This window comes from Salvelinus alpinus, chromosome 21 (assembly GCF_045679555.1).
Source record: "Salvelinus alpinus chromosome 21, SLU_Salpinus.1, whole genome shotgun sequence".
Lineage (NCBI taxonomy): Eukaryota > Metazoa > Chordata > Actinopteri > Salmoniformes > Salmonidae > Salvelinus > Salvelinus alpinus.
The window spans coordinates 42,482,587-42,498,311 of NC_092106.1; the positions used below are offsets into that span (position 1 = coordinate 42,482,587).

Below are 15,725 nucleotides of genomic sequence, written 5' to 3' on the forward strand. Positions count from 1 at the left end.
AAAGTCCACGCAAAGACGTGATGTTGAAATGCTTTGGTTTGAATCTGACTACATCTAGTGGATTTTATAGCTTGTTCAAACTAATTCAAACACCACTAGTGACATCTGCTGGTATACTGCTGGAGGAGATAAGTCCATTTAGTAAGTACAGTATAACTACATGTGACCTCAAACAAAAATACATTTTCCACAAAGAAACAAGAACACAATACAAGGCCACTTCAAAGTTGATACAGAGAATGAATGTTATCTGATTTATTGCATTACTGTATTTGATCATTACTTAATCTGAAGTCATCACGGCTTAAAACAGGCCATTCAACAGACTATAGATTATTGATTGACTATTGGTGGATTAACACTCCATAGACACTAGTCTAGTGGTATTGGAGCCAGTAACTTGACCTTGTCTGTCAAAGGCTTAGTACCAGTGCTCTGTCACACTGGCCTGTCAACCCCTCTGTCTGGCTATTTATAACGCATAGACACACTGCAGAAGCTGATCAGAAAGGTAGGACAGTAGTCAGAAGTGCTTACAAACATAACCCCGACTGACAGAGACAGAGGGACACAAAGAGGCACAGAGGGTGAGTAGGGATATTATGCTTATTTTTCTGTTGCATTTTGATATGAAATATTACCGGGCAATATTTTGGTACTTTGCTGCACTACTATACTAAGAACATGTGTGTTTGTTTCTATGAGCAAGAGTGAGATGAACACTGTTTTAAAGTGGTCAAGTACAAGAGATTTGGACAGAATAATATAATTAATTCAGGAGATGTGAAAATCATGCCCATAACCTTAAATAAGAGTTTGCAACTTTCTGTTTGTTGTGGAGGATATACAATGTAATACTTGTTATTGTCTCTGTCAGTGGGGGCTGCTGAGGGGAGGACGGCTCTTAAAAATGGCTGGAACGGAGCAAATGGAATGGCATCAAACACATGGAAACCATGGAAACCATGATGTTGTTTATACCTTTCCACCCATTCCGCTCTTCCCATTACCACGTGTCCATCCTCCCCAATTAAGATGCCACCAGCCTCCTGTGGTCTCTGCCTTTAGGTTCCAAGTATACGTTCCCATTGATCTATTTTCATTGGTTTACTTTTTGAGATGGTGAAATTCTTCTGAACTAATAATATTTGTCGATATGGTGAGTGTATTTGATGAGATCTCGGTGTCAAACTACACAGTTAATCATCAAACTACAAAGTCCACCAACCCCAAACGGTAGGATATTCAACATGACAATCAAAAACGCCAAAAAAACAGTATTCCTCTCTCTCCCTCTGTAGGTGAAAGGCAGTATGTCCCCAGAGGGGCTTCATCAGCACTGTGAGAGGTGTTACAGCCTCCACTGCCAAGCCCCCGTGAACACCTCTGTCTCCTGTGTGGTCATTAAGTGTCATCTCCATTGCGGCGCTGCCTTCCATAAGTGTAAGGAGGAGGAGCACCAGTTACTATGTCCCAATGAGATGGTCCCCTGCCTCAACGTTGACTACGGCTGTCCCTTCACCATGCACCGCCACAGGCTAGCCAAGCACCTGGAGGTCTGTCCCGCTAGCACTGTCATCTGCTCCCAGCAATGGATCCGCTTCCCAGTGGAAGACACAGACTCTTCCATCTACAGGTACGCTGTGGTGTGGTGTGGTGTGGTGTGGTATAATCTGCTGTGGTGTGGTGTGGTGTGGTGTGGTGTGGTGTGGTATAATCTGCTGTGGTGGTGGTGTGGTGTGGTGTGGTATAATCTGCTGTGCTGTGGTGTGCTGTGGTGTGGTGTGGTGTGGTGTGGTATAATCTGCTGTGCTGTGGTGTGGTGTGGTGTGGTGTGGTATAATCTGCTGTGGTGTGGTGTGGTGTGGTGTGGTGTGGTGTGGTGTGGTATAATCTGCTGTGGTGTGGTGTGGTGTGGTGTGGTGTGGTATAATCTGCTGTGGTGGTGGTGTGGTGTGGTGTGGTATAATCTGCTGTGCTGTGGTGTGCTGTGGTGTGGTGTGGTGTGGTGTGGTCTAATCTGCTGTGCTGTGGTGTGGTGTGGTGTGGTGTGGTGTGGTATAATCTGCTGTGCTGTGGTGTGGTGTGGTGTGGTATAATCTGCTGTGCTGTGGTGTGCTGTGGTGTGGTGTGGTGTGGTATAATCTGCTGTGCTGTGGTGTGCTGTGGTGTGGTGTGGTGTGGTGTGGTATAATCTGCTGTGCTGTGGTGTGGTGTGGTGTGGTATAATCTGCTGTGGTGTGGTGTGGTGTGGTGTGATGTGGTGTGGTATAATCTGCTGTGCTGTGGTGTGGTGTGGTATAATCTGCTGTGGTGTGGTGTGGTGTGGTATAATCTGCTGTGCTGTGGTATAATGTGCTGTGGTATAATGTGCTGTGGTATAATGTGCTGTGGTATAATGTGCTGTGGTATAATGTGCTGTGGTATAATGTGCTGTGGTATAATGTGCTGTGGTATAATGTGCTGTGGTGTGGTATAATCTGCTGTGCTGTGCTGTGGTATAATGTGCTGTGGTGTGCAGTGGTGTTGTCACGTTCCTGACCTGTTTTCTGTTGTTTTGTATGTGTGTGATGGTCAGGGCGTGAGTTTTGGGTGGGCAGTCTATGTTTTCTGTTTCTATGTTGGTTTTGGGTTGCCTGGTATGGCTCTTAATTAGAGGCAGGTGTTTTGCGTTTTCCTCTAATTGAGAGTCATATTAAGGTAGGTTGTTCTCACTGTTTGTTTGTGGGTGATTGTCTCCTGTGTCAGTGTCTGTATGTTACGCCACACGGGACTGTTCCGGTTTTTGTTAGTTCGTTCGTTTTATGTAGTCTGTTTTCCTGGTTCATGCGTTCTTCACATTGTATGTAAGTTCGTGTCCAGGTCTGTCTACATTCGTTTATTTGTTTTGTAATTATTCAAGTGTTTGTCGTGTTTTTCCGTTTTGTCTATTAAATCAATATGTATTCACAACCCGCTGCATTTTGGTCAAATCACTACTCCTCTTCGTATGAAGGGGAGGAGGAACACCGTTACAGAATCACCCACCAAACCCAGATCAAGCAGCGGGTTAACGGACAGCCACGACAGCAGCAGTGGGAAAAGGAGGATTGGACATGGGAAGAGATCCTGGACGGTAAAGGACCCTGGGCAGAGCCAGTGGAGTGTCGCCGCCCCAAAGCGGAGCTGGAGGCAGCGAAAGCGGAGAGGCGAAGTTATGAGGAGGCAGCACGGAAGCAAGGCTGGAGGCCCGTGAGTAACACCCAAAAATTTCTTGGGGGGGGGCTAAAGGGGAGTGTGGCGAAGCCGGGTTGGATACCTGAGCCAACTCCCCGGGCTTGCCGTGGAGTAAGAGGGCGTCGTACTGGTCAGACACCGTGTTATGCGGTAAAGCGCACGGTGTCCCCAGTACGCGTGCTTAGCCCAGTGCGGGCTATTCCACCTTGCCGCACTGGGAGGGCTAGGTTGGGCATCGAGCCGAGTGCCATGAAGCCGGCCCAACGTATCTGGTCTCCAGTACGTCTCCTCGGGCCGGCGTACATGGCACCAGCCTTACAGGTGGTGTCCCCGGTTCGCCTGCATAGCCCAGTGCGGGCTATTCCACCTCGCCGCACTGGCAGGGCTACGGGGACCATTCAACCTGGTAAGGTTGGGGAGGCTCGGTGCTCAAGAGCACGTGTCCTCCTTCACGGTCCGGTATATCCGGCGCCACCTTCCCGTCCCAGCCTAGTACCACCAGTGCCGACACCACGCACCAGGCTTCCAGTGCATCTCCAGAGCCCTGTTCCTCCTCCACGCACTCTCCCTATGGTGCGTGTCTCCAGCCCAGTGCCTCCAGTTCCGGTACCGCGCACCAGGCTGTCTCTCCGTCTCCTCCCTACAGAACTGCCCGTCTGCCCAGCGGCGCCTGAACTGCCCGTCTGCCCAGCGGCGCCTGAACTGCCCGTCTGCCCAGCGGCACCTGAACTGCCCGTCTGCCCAGCGGCGCCTGAACTGCCCGTCTGCCCAACGGCGCCTGAACTGCCCGTCTGCCATGAGCCTGCAAAGCTGCCCGTCTGCCATGAGCCTGCAAAGCCGCCCGTCTGCCAAGAGCCTACGGAGCCTTCCGCCAGACCGGATCAGCCAGAGCCTTCCGCCAGACCGGATCAGCCAGAGCCTTCCGCCAGACCGGATCAGCCAGAGCCTTCCGCCAGACCGGATCAGCCAGAGCCTTCCGCCAGACCGGATCAGCCAGAGCCTTCCGCCAGACCGGATCAGCCAGAGCCTTCCGCCAGACCGGACCAGCCAGAGCCGTCCAGCCAGGACCAGCCAGAGCCGTTCAGCCAGGACCTGCCAGAGTCCCTCAGCCAGGACCTGCCAGAGTCCCTCAGCCAGGACCTGCCAGAGTCCCTCAGCCAGGACCTGCCAGAGTCCCTCAGCCAGGACCTGCCAGAGTCCCTCAGCCAGGACCTGCCAGAGTCCCTCAGCCAGGACCTGCCGCCCCTTATCCCGGTGCCGCCCCTTATCCCGGTGCTGCCCCTTATCCCGGTGCTGGCCCTTATCCCGGTGCTGCCCCTTCATTTAGGTGGTTTTAGTTGGAGGGTGGTCATTGGGAGGGGGATACAGAAGCGGGGAGTGACTATGGTGGTGTGGGGACAGCGTCCGGAGCCTGAGCCACCACCGTGGTCAGATGCCCACCCAGACCCTCCCCTGGACTTTGTGCTGGTGCGCCCGGCGTTCGCACCTTGAGGGGGGGGGTTCTGTCACGTTCCTGACCTGTTTTCTGTTGTTTTGTATGTGTGTGATGGTCAGGGCGTGAGTTTTGGGTGGGCAGTCTATGTTTTCTGTTTCTATGTTGGTTTTGGGTTGCCTGGTATGGCTCTTAATTAGAGGCAGGTGTTTTGCGTTTTCCTCTAATTGAGTCATATTAAGGTAGGTTGTTCTCACTGTTTGTTTGTGGGTGATTGTCTCCTGTGTCAGTGTCTGTATGTTACGCCACACGGGACTGTTCCGGTTTTTGTTAGTTCGTTCGTTTTATGTAGTCTGTTTTCCTGGTTCATGCGTTCTTCACGTTGTATGTAAGTTCGTGTCCAGGTCTGTCTACATTCGTTTATTTGTTTTGTAATTATTCAAGTGTTTGTCGTGTTTTTCCGTTTTGTCTATTAAATCAATATGTATTCACAACCCGCTGCATTTTGGTCAAATCACTACTCCTCCTCTTCGTATGAAGGGGAGGAGGAACACCGTTACAGGTGTGGTGTGATGTGATGTGATGTGGTGTGGGAAGACGGATCCACATTAGTTCCTGCCAAGGCAGCAGCTACTCTTCCTGGGGTTTATTATGGATCCCCATTAGTTCCTGCCAAGGCAGCAGCTACTCTTCCTGGGGTTTATTATGGATCCCCATTAGTTCCTGCCAAGGCAGCAGCTACTCTTCCTGGGGTTTATTATGGATCCCCATTAGTTCCTGCCAAGGCAGCAGCTACTCTTCCTGGGGTTTATTATGGATCCCCATTAGTTCCTGCCAAGGCAGCAGCTACTCTTCCTGGGGTTTATTATGGATCCCCATTAGTTCCTGCCAAGGCAGCAGCTACTCTTCCTGGGGTTTATTATGGATCCCCATTAGTTCCTGCCAAGGCAGCAGCTACTCTTCCTGGGGTTTATTATGGATCCCCATTAGTTCCTGCCAAGGCAGCAGCTACTCTTCCTGGGGTTTATTATGGATCCCCATTAGTTCCTGCCAAGGCAGCAGCTACTCTTCCTGGGGTTTATTATGGATCCCCATTAGTTCCTGCCAAGGCAGCAGCTACTCTTCCTGATGTCCAGCAAAAATAAGACAGTTAATACAATTTAAAAAATATTACAAAACATTCACAACAGATTTCAAAACACACCACATATCTACAGCACAAAATCCATGTGTACGTGTGTGTATAGTACGTATGTTATCATGTTTGCTGTTCCATATTTGTACTATTTTCTAAATTGTAGAATAATAGTGAAGACATCAAAACAAGGTACTCTTGTTTAACCCTAAAAGTGTTAATTAAAACAAATTAACATATATTTTATATTTGAGATTCTTCAAATAGCCACCCTTTGCCTTGATTACAGCTTTGCACACTCTTGGCATTATCTCAACCAGCTTCATGAGGTAGTCACCTGGAATGCATCTCAATTAACAGGTGTGCCTTGTTAAAAGTTAATTTGTGGAATTTATTTCCTTCTTAATGTGTTTGAGTTAATCAGCTGTGTTGTGACAAGGTAGGGGTGGTATACAGAAGATAGCCCTATTTGGTAAAAGACCAAGTCCATATTATGACAAGAACAGCTCAAATAAGCAAAGAGAAACAACAGTCCATCATTACTTTAAGACATGAAGGTCAGTCAATACGGAAACGTTTCTTCAAGTGCAGTCACAAAAACCATCAAGCACTATGATGAAACTGGCTTCAATGAGGGCCTCCACAGGAAAGGAAGACCCAGAGTTACCTCTGCTGCAGAGGGTACGTTCATTTGAGTTCACTGCACCTCAGATTGCAGCCCAAAGAAATGCTTCACAGAGTTCAAGTAACAGACATCTCAACATCAACTGTTCAGAGGAGACTGCATGAATCAGGCCTTCATGGTTGAATTGCTGCAAAGAAACCACTACCAAAGGACACCAATAAGAAGAAGAGACTTGTTTGTGCCAAGAAACACAAACAATGGACATTAAACCGGTGGAAATCTGTCATTTGGTCTGGAGTCCAAATTTGAGATTTAGCCCTTACACATATCCAGGCTGTGTAAGAGCTATTTGACCAAGAAGGAGAGTGATGGAGCGCTGCATCAAATGACCTGGCCTCCACAATCACCCGACCTCAACCCAATTGAGATGGTTTGGGATGAGGTGGACCGCAGAGTGAAGGAAAAACAGCCAAAAAGTGATCAGCATGTGTGGGAACTCCTTCAAGACGGTTGTAAAAGCATTCCAGGTGAAGCTGGTTGAGAGAATACCAAGAGTGTGAATGAAGGCTACTTTGAAGATTCTCAAATATAAAATATATTTTGTTTAACACTTTTTTGGTTACTACATGATTCCATATTTGTTTTCCTTGTTCCGATGTGTTCACTCTTATTCTACAATGTACAAGATGATAAAAAGAAAGAAAAACCCTTGAATTAGTAGGTGTGTCCAAACTGTTGACTGGTAATGTACTTTATCTATTTTTAAATCAACATTTACTGCTTGCATGAGTTTCTTGATGTAGAACAGAGTTCCATGTAGTCATGGCTCTATGTAGTACTGTGCACCTCCCATAGTCTGTTCTGGACTTGGGGACTGTGAAGAGACCTCTGGTGGCATGTCTAGTGGGGTATGGATGGGTGTCTGAGCTGTTATTCCTTGTCACCCATTCCGAAACTAACTGCAGCTCTTTGTTAAGTGTTGCAGTCATTTCAATTGCTGTAGTAGCTGACGTGTATAGTGCTGAGTCATCTGCATATGTAACCGGTGCTGTACTGCACCGCTGTAACTCTGCGTTGTGTGTGGTTGATTGAGACTATAGACGTGGACTTTGGAGATCAGATAGTTTTAATCTAGCAGAATTCACTCGCTGCATCCGGCATCTGCATCCAAAAGAAAATAAAACATTTGTAGAGCACATATGTTCTGTGAATCGTCGCCTCTTTCTCTCATAGTGCATCAACATGATTTTTGAATACAAAAATTAGTACAGCCTCTCCTTATTATACATAACATATTTTACATAGATAAAACCACATACCTGCATCCAAAAGAAAATAAAACATTTGTACAGCCTCTTTCTACAACAGATGCACAATACAAGGGACTGGGATCGTTTGAGGAGCTAGCCATCGTTCACACATACAATAGCCTGCCAATACCTTAGCTAGCTATTAACCACATGTTGAATTCAGAATGTTGATATCATCCTAAAAAGTACAATTACAAGTGCATCTTAACAATACCATCCACTTATGAGTAACCTCTAAATATACAACATTATTCATGAACAAAACACTGTGTATGACTTTGTGCTTAAAAGAATCAAACTTTTCTGAAGACGACAGAAAAAGCGTGCCTGCCTCTCATAGTGCATCAAAATGATTTGAGCACGAGCACTCAGGGCAAAACGTAAGTACACACTCCCCAACTCCCAAATCAACATGACATATTAAAGGAGTTTATTGCTATTGCTACAGGACCACCCTGGCTGACCCTGGGAAGCAGCTGAACGTGTCCATGGCCCTGAGAGACCAGGAGCTCCTCTTCAGATGCCTCAAGATGAAGAACGTCTTCCCTGAGCTGATGGAGAAGGTAATGCGTCCTGCTGTGATATTGTTTTACATATTTCTGTTAATATTTTGTTAATAGCTTAGTAACGTTTTCTGCATCAAACTGGCTAGCTTTGTTGTCTTCTTTCTGAAGGTGGAAGCAGAATCTGCTCAGAAAGAGATAGATGTAGGGGTCACCAGCTCTGCAGGTGGAGGTTGTAGTTCATTAGACCCCAGTGAAGAAATGGAAGATGGATATAACGGTTATGGAGATGGGATGGAGCTGGAGAAGGAACTGAGTCAGGAAGAGAGGGAGGCCTTGGCCAAGAACAAGGACGTGGCCACTCTCCAGAACTACAGCTCCTATGAGACCATGTTCAGAAAAGAGATGAAGGGATGCCAACAAACCGTCAAAAACATGGAAAAGAAGTTGAATCCCGGTGATGGTGAAGAAGAGAAAGCATTTAGTTTGTCAAATGGTCATGGAGAGCTGGATGGGGATGGATCATCCAAGGAGTGCCAGGAGAATGGAGCCACTTCACGTGCTGTAGACGTCACCAGGTCTGGCCTTGCACCGTGGCAGGACGGGGTCATGGAGAGACTGCGTAGAGAGGTCACCACTGCAGACTACAACATGTATTTGGCCCACCATGGAGCTATGCTGATCAACTTTGGTCAGCTTGCCGCCTGCACCCCAAGGGACAAGGACTTTGTTTATGGAAAGCTGGAGCCCATAGAGGTTCAAACTGTCAGAACGTTCAACGTTCCCACGAGCTACCGGCCGAAACGGATTCACATGCGCGACCCTTGGTCACCGATGGTCAACAAGAGTGTTGACACGTCAGATCTAGGCGTGTCCGTAGAGGATCTTCCAAAGTGTGATGAAGTCAATGCAACTTTGTTGTGCTTCTTGGAGAAAGAGCTGAAGGGTCACAACATCTCAGAGGGTGGAGGAGCAGACGGCTTCTATGTACACATTGGAACACAGACTTACAACATCCCATCTGCTCCGTTCAAACCTGAAGCCTCTCTGGCAGACATCATCACAGACACACACAAAGGCCTCTATGTCCAGATCCAAGCTGAGGACATAACCAGAAGACACAACTTTACCAACTCTGCCTTTAGTTACCTCTGTGGCCACGTCTTCCGCCGCGATGAGTACCACACTCACTTCAAGAACGTGCACTTGGACATCCAGTCCTGCCTGAACGGCTGGTTCGAGCAGCGCTGTCCTCTATCGTACCTAGGCTGCAACTACAGTCAGAGCAGGTTCCATCCCGCAGGTCAGAGAGCCACAGTCACCTACCGCCAGGATCTCAGCACCTTCAGCCTCAAACCAGAGGGCCCCTCAATGCTGTCCGACTCTGAGAAAACCATCAGCATCACCTCTGACAGGAAGCATCCCCGTAAACTGGACCTGTTGAGCAGACTTCCTTTTGAGATCCTCCATCACCTGGCAGGGTTCCTGGACAGCTTTAGCCTGTCTCAGCTGTCCCAGGTGTCCCAGTTGATGAGGGAGGTGTGTGTCACACTGCTAGAGGAGAGAGGGATGGTCTATCTGAAATGGGAGAAGAAGACCTCCCATGAAGGGTCTTCATGGAAATGTAGAAAACATGTGAGTACTTTGCCTGAATTTGAAATATATATATATATTTTTAAAGGGATGGAAATCATCCCTTTTAGTGTTATTACATTGTCTTGTCTTATCTGGTATAGAGTCCATGGTTATTGAATGTAAATGAACCACCAACATAGTGTCTTAATAGGGCGATGGGCCACCACGAACCAGACCAGCTTCAATGCACCTTGGCATAGATTCTAGAAGTGTCTCAAACTCTATTGGATGCGGAACCATTCGTCCACGAGAAATTCCATAAGTTGGTGTTTTGTTGATGGGGGGGGAAAACGCTGTGTCAGGATCTCCCGTACATGTTCACACACACACACACACACACACACACACACACACACACACACACACACACACACACACACACACACACACACACACACACACACACACACACACACACACACACACACACACACACACACACACACACACACACACACACACACACACACACACACACACACACACACACACACACACACACACACACACACACACACACACACAATTTAAATATTCCACATATTCCACATATTCACACACCATCCACATATTCTCCTATGAGACCCCTCTTTCAAAGTCACTGAGATCTCTTCTTCTAGCCATGGTAGCCAAAATAATGGGCAACTGAACATTTTATACATGACCCTAAGCATGATGGGACGTTAATTGCTTAATTAACTCAGGAATCACACCTGTGTGGAAGCACCTGCTTTCAATATACTTTGTATCCCTCATTTACTCAAATGTTTCCTTTGTGTTGGCAGTTACCTGTCTATACTGTATGCATACAGTACCAGTCAAAAGATTAGACACACATTTTTCCTATTTTCTACATTGTAGAAGACATTTTGAAGACATCAAACTATGAAATAACACATATGGAATCATGCAAGTAGCCACCCTTTGCCTTGATGACAGCTTTGCACACTCTTGGCATTCTCTCAACCAGCGTTATGCGGTAGTCACCTGGAATGCATTTCAATTAACAGGTGTGCCTTGTTAAAAGTTCATTTGTGGAATTTCTTTCCTTCTTAATGCGCTTGAGCCAATCAGTTGTGTTGTGACAAGGTAGGGTTGCTATACAGATGATAGCCCTATTTGGTAAAAGACCAAGTCCGTATTATGGCAAGAACAGCTCAAATAAGTAAAGCTAAAAATGACAGTCCATCATTACTTCAAGACATGAAGGTCTGTCAATCTGGAAAATTTCCAGAACTTTGAAAGTTTATTCAAGTGCAGTCGTAAAAACCATCAAGCGCTATGATGAACCTGGCTCTCATGAGGACCGCCACAGGAAAGGAAGACCCAGAGTTATCTCTGGCTGCAGAGGATAAGTTCATTAGAGTTAACTGCACCTCCGATTGCAGCCCAAATAAATGCTTCACAGAGTTCAAGTAACAGACACATCTCAACATCAACTGTTCAGAGGAGACCGCGTGAATAAGGCCTTCAGGGTTGAATTGCTGCAAAGAAACGACTACTAAAGGACACCAACAATAAGAAGAGATTTGCTTGGGCTAAGAAACACACATTTAAAAGCATTCCAGGTTACGACCTCATGAAGCTGGTTGAGAGAATGCCAAGAATGTGCAAAGCAGTCATCAAGGCAAAGGGTGGCTACTTTGAAGAATAAAATATATTTTAATTTGTTTAACACTTGTTTGGTTACTACATGACTCCATATGTGTTATTTCATAGTTTTGATGTCTTCACTATTATTCTACAATAAAAAAATATAAAAATTTAAAAAATGAAGGTGAGTCCAAGCTTTTGACTGGTACTGTATACAGTGGCAGTTGTAGCTTGTATGGCTCCCTGGGCGAACCCACATTCAGTGCCCCCCCCACCACCAAAAAGAAGAACGCACCATTCTGCACTAACTGTCATTTTTATTCAGACATTTGAAACAACACAAATAAATAATCATAACATTTAAAACTACATAAATATAAAAATATATACAACAATAAGACAAAAAAAGTAACAAAGACGAATAGAAACAAATTTGTGTTGATTTGGCACTCGAGGGTCAATACATTACCCATCCCCCAACACTGTCAACAAAGAGTTGAGACTACATTACCCATCCCCCAACACTGTCAACCAAGTCGAGACTAAATTACCCATCCCCCAACACTGTCAACCAAGAGTCAAGACTACATTACCCATCCCCCAACACTGTCAACCAAGAGTCGAGACTACATTACCCATCCCCCAACACTGTCAACCAAGAGTCGAGACTAATCCAGTTCACCTTGGTGGTGTGCAGACTGGTTTTATATTATTCTTAATGATTTCACACAAACCAGAAAAAAATGCAACAATATGTCTGTGAAACTATATATTCACAGTATTATGAATGAATTGTGGTTTATTTGGTAGCATTCCGTAGTGTGACTGATTTTACTAATTGCGTTAGTACTGTACAAAGTTAAAGGTGCACTATTTGATAGATTCCCCTGCTCCCCTTACCTCGGGCTTCCAGTGGGGAGACCTGAGGTCAACCTACCCATGTCGCCTATACCTATATAATCCGCCACTGACTGTCCTATATATATATATAAATATAAATAATTAAAATACATACATATATACACAACAGCAACCTAAAGACTTTGCTATCTCTATCCTCACCCATCCCCTCCAGAGGTAGGCAGGCCTACAGCCTAAAGTCTATGGTAGGACCAATACTGGTGGATGTAGTCCCATCCCCTCCAGAGGTAGGCAGGCCTATAGCCTAAAGTCTATGGTAGGACCAATACTGGTGGATGTAGACCTATTCGTCCTGCCATAGACTTTCCTTGGAAAGTGAAAGGTAGAATGAACATGTGTTTGGTTGTAAACATGTCACTGGTTCTAAACAAAGCCTAAGGTTGAAACATACTGTTGTTGTTCGGTCATATGATTTGTCTCTGTCTACTGAACCCGCCAGGTGGTCCGTCAGTCACCGTGTGATAGCATAGTTACCAGGTCACCCTAATATGACCGCCCAGACCTAGGAATGGCATACAGCCACATTCTCTACATCTCTTCTGGACAGAGAAATGGATCCAGCCTAGTCTGAGGGGTGCTTCCCAATCGGCGCCCTATTCCCTATTCCCTGAACTACTGGACTATGTAAGGTAATAGGTTGCCACTTGGAATACAGCCTAAATCTCAATCTTGTCCAAACAGGAACCCTATTCCCCATATAGAGCTATGGTCCCTGGTCAAAAGTAGTGCACTATGTAGAGAATAGGGTGCCATGTGGCCCTGGTCAAAAGTAGTGCACTATGTAGAGAATAGCAGGCCATTTGGATGAATTCTAGTCCTATGACAGCTGTTGCATTGTAAAGAGCCCCATGACTACACCCTGCATTCCTCTCAGACACGATTATGAGTTGAATTACCCATCCCAGTGTTTGGCACCAACCAATCAGAGAGAGAGAGCTAGTCTGTGTGTCCTCGGGACAAAGAGCCAATGATATCAGTGGTCTGGAATGCCACCAAGCCCTTGTTCCCAGTCAGCTCTGCCACACTAACGACTCAGTTATCTCATAACTGGCTCCAGCTCAAATGGTACCATTGTCCCTTTGTAGTACATTTGTTTTGATCAAGAACTGTAGCACACTATTGGTAGGGAATAGGATGCCAACTGGGATGCACATACAGACAACAGGTTGCTAGGCAGGAAATCCATACACATCAACAATGGGAACAGTATAAACCTGCATACGGAATAAACAGGATTTTGTTACCAATGAAATAGAGCTTCATATCAAGATGTACCATCAGTACTTAGTATACTACAATTATATTTTACTAGGAGTTTTTCCTGACCATGTGTCTCGAGAGGCTATGGGTTTCGAGTTGTTCCTGACTACGTTGCTTGAGAGATCATAGAGTTTAGAGTTTTTCCTGGTCAGATCACATCGTCAGGAAAAACTCCTTGACCCACTCTAATACTTTGTGTAATAAAAAACATTCTCTCTCTCTCTCTCTCTCTCTCTCTCTTTTTATCTCTGTCGCTTTGGTTTCCTAAGGTATGGAAGTTTAGCAGTCTGTTTTCCAAGGTGGACAGGTGGTGCTTTGACGATGTCCCCTCCATGTCTGAGCACCTGAAGGTCTGCCCTTTCTACCAGAGAGAGGAGCTCAGTAAGCCTGTAAAACTAGCCAGTATGGAGGGGACCAGAGAGAGACCCCAGGGCCTACTGGACCTGCTCCAGGAGTGTGATCTGCCTCTAGCAGACCAATGACATTATAAGGAGTGGGCGGTAGGTAACCCAGCAGCTAAGGAGATGGACCTGTAGCCGAATCCTGGGTCGAGCACTCGATTGATCTAAGGGGTGCTGGCTTTAAATCCAAACAACAATTCCCTACTGATGGGCCTTGGAGCAAGGCACTGCACTGCAGCTTGACCCTGTGCTCCTCTCAACTGTGTGCGTGTGATGTATTCTGGGAAACCATGTAGAAACACTCTGTAAGAGCTTACAATTAATCACTGTTACTAAATGTGTAAATGTCAATAAGCAATCTCTACAAAGTAATTAATGCATTTATAAACACTATTTTGCATGATTTATAAATTATTTATAAACACTATTTTAATGATTTATAATTATTTATAAACACTATATTACATGATTTATAAATGATTTATAAATGATTTATAAACAATATTTTACATGATTCATAAAGTATTTATAAACACTATTTGATTTATAGGAAAATGAATACGGTTTTTGATCATAGTATGTTAACAATTTGTAAATGATTAATAATGTACCACTAGGGTGCTTATAAAGCAGTTCTAAATTAGTTATTGTCATCTCATAAGATTATTTATAAAGTCTTTGTTATTTATCTAGACAAGTCAGTTAAGAACAAATTCTTATTTCAAATGACGGCCTAGGAACACTGCCTTGTTCAGGGGTAGAAGATAGATTTGTACCTTGTCAGCTCGGGGATTCGATCGTGCAATCTTTCGGTTACTAGTCTAAAGCTTTAACAACTAGGATACCTGCCCCCCAAGTTAATGGTTGATTAATAGTTTGACTCACCATTTATACACATATTTATACATTTATTTACTGTATATGTGTCATAAATGGTATATTTATTGATTGTTAATGAGTGCAGTTGTAAATGTGACTATATGCACTTACTAATACCTCAGTTGAAAATTAATGTAGAGCCTTATAAACTATGTACTCATTCTTAATTAACTCTTAATCAATTCTTAATTAACTAATAAACTAATTAACTAATTCTTAATTATTTCAATCCCCTAATAACCCTAAAGAGCTGTACACCAGCGGTTGGAGACGATTCAGGGATTTCTTTTTCTGATGAACAGATTCAGAACCATGAACAAATGTGATATATAGTGGTCCGGAACATAAACTTTATTTTAAAAGTATGGGAACCGGTTAATAACATTATGTTACGTTCAATCCCACAATAAAGAAAACAAAGCCCACTTTGTCACTCAGATATGTTTTCAAGTCTCTATCTGCCAGCTGAAAATCTTTGCCAGTGTGTGTGCTGGCAACCTGCCCGTCTCCTTTGAAGCTTAGGCTACTGTAACCTACTGATGTTACAAGCATGTTTCAGAAATTAGGGAGAAAGATTTTTAATTAGAGAAGAATGGATGAATTTTCTCAATGCTAGTTAGAGATACTATAGTTATCACATTTTATATCAGATTAATTAACTACAAAGAGGTAAGAAATGTTAATTCTGGTACCACTCTGCACACACAATCTTGTTAACTGCCTAGCTAGCTAGCTCTGGTCCAACGTTAAGCCGACTTTTGGAAGTTCCGACATTCAATGTTCCTCCATAGAAGCCAACAGAACAGAGACTGCAA

General features: G+C 44.9%; 1 protein-coding gene across 1 annotated transcript; it reads left to right on the forward strand.

Moving 5' to 3' along the window:
- The first annotated feature begins 904 nt into the window (after positions 1–904).
- Positions 905–14,313, forward strand: LOC139548332 (F-box only protein 40). Its single transcript, XM_071357949.1, has 4 exons — positions 905–1,636; positions 8,167–8,281; positions 8,393–9,856; positions 13,900–14,313. Exons 1-4 carry the CDS (start codon positions 1,314–1,316, stop codon positions 14,110–14,112), a joined length of 2,115 nt encoding a protein of 704 aa, XP_071214050.1. The 5' UTR covers positions 905–1,313; the 3' UTR covers positions 14,113–14,313.
- The last annotated feature ends 1,412 nt before the right edge of the window (positions 14,314–15,725 follow it).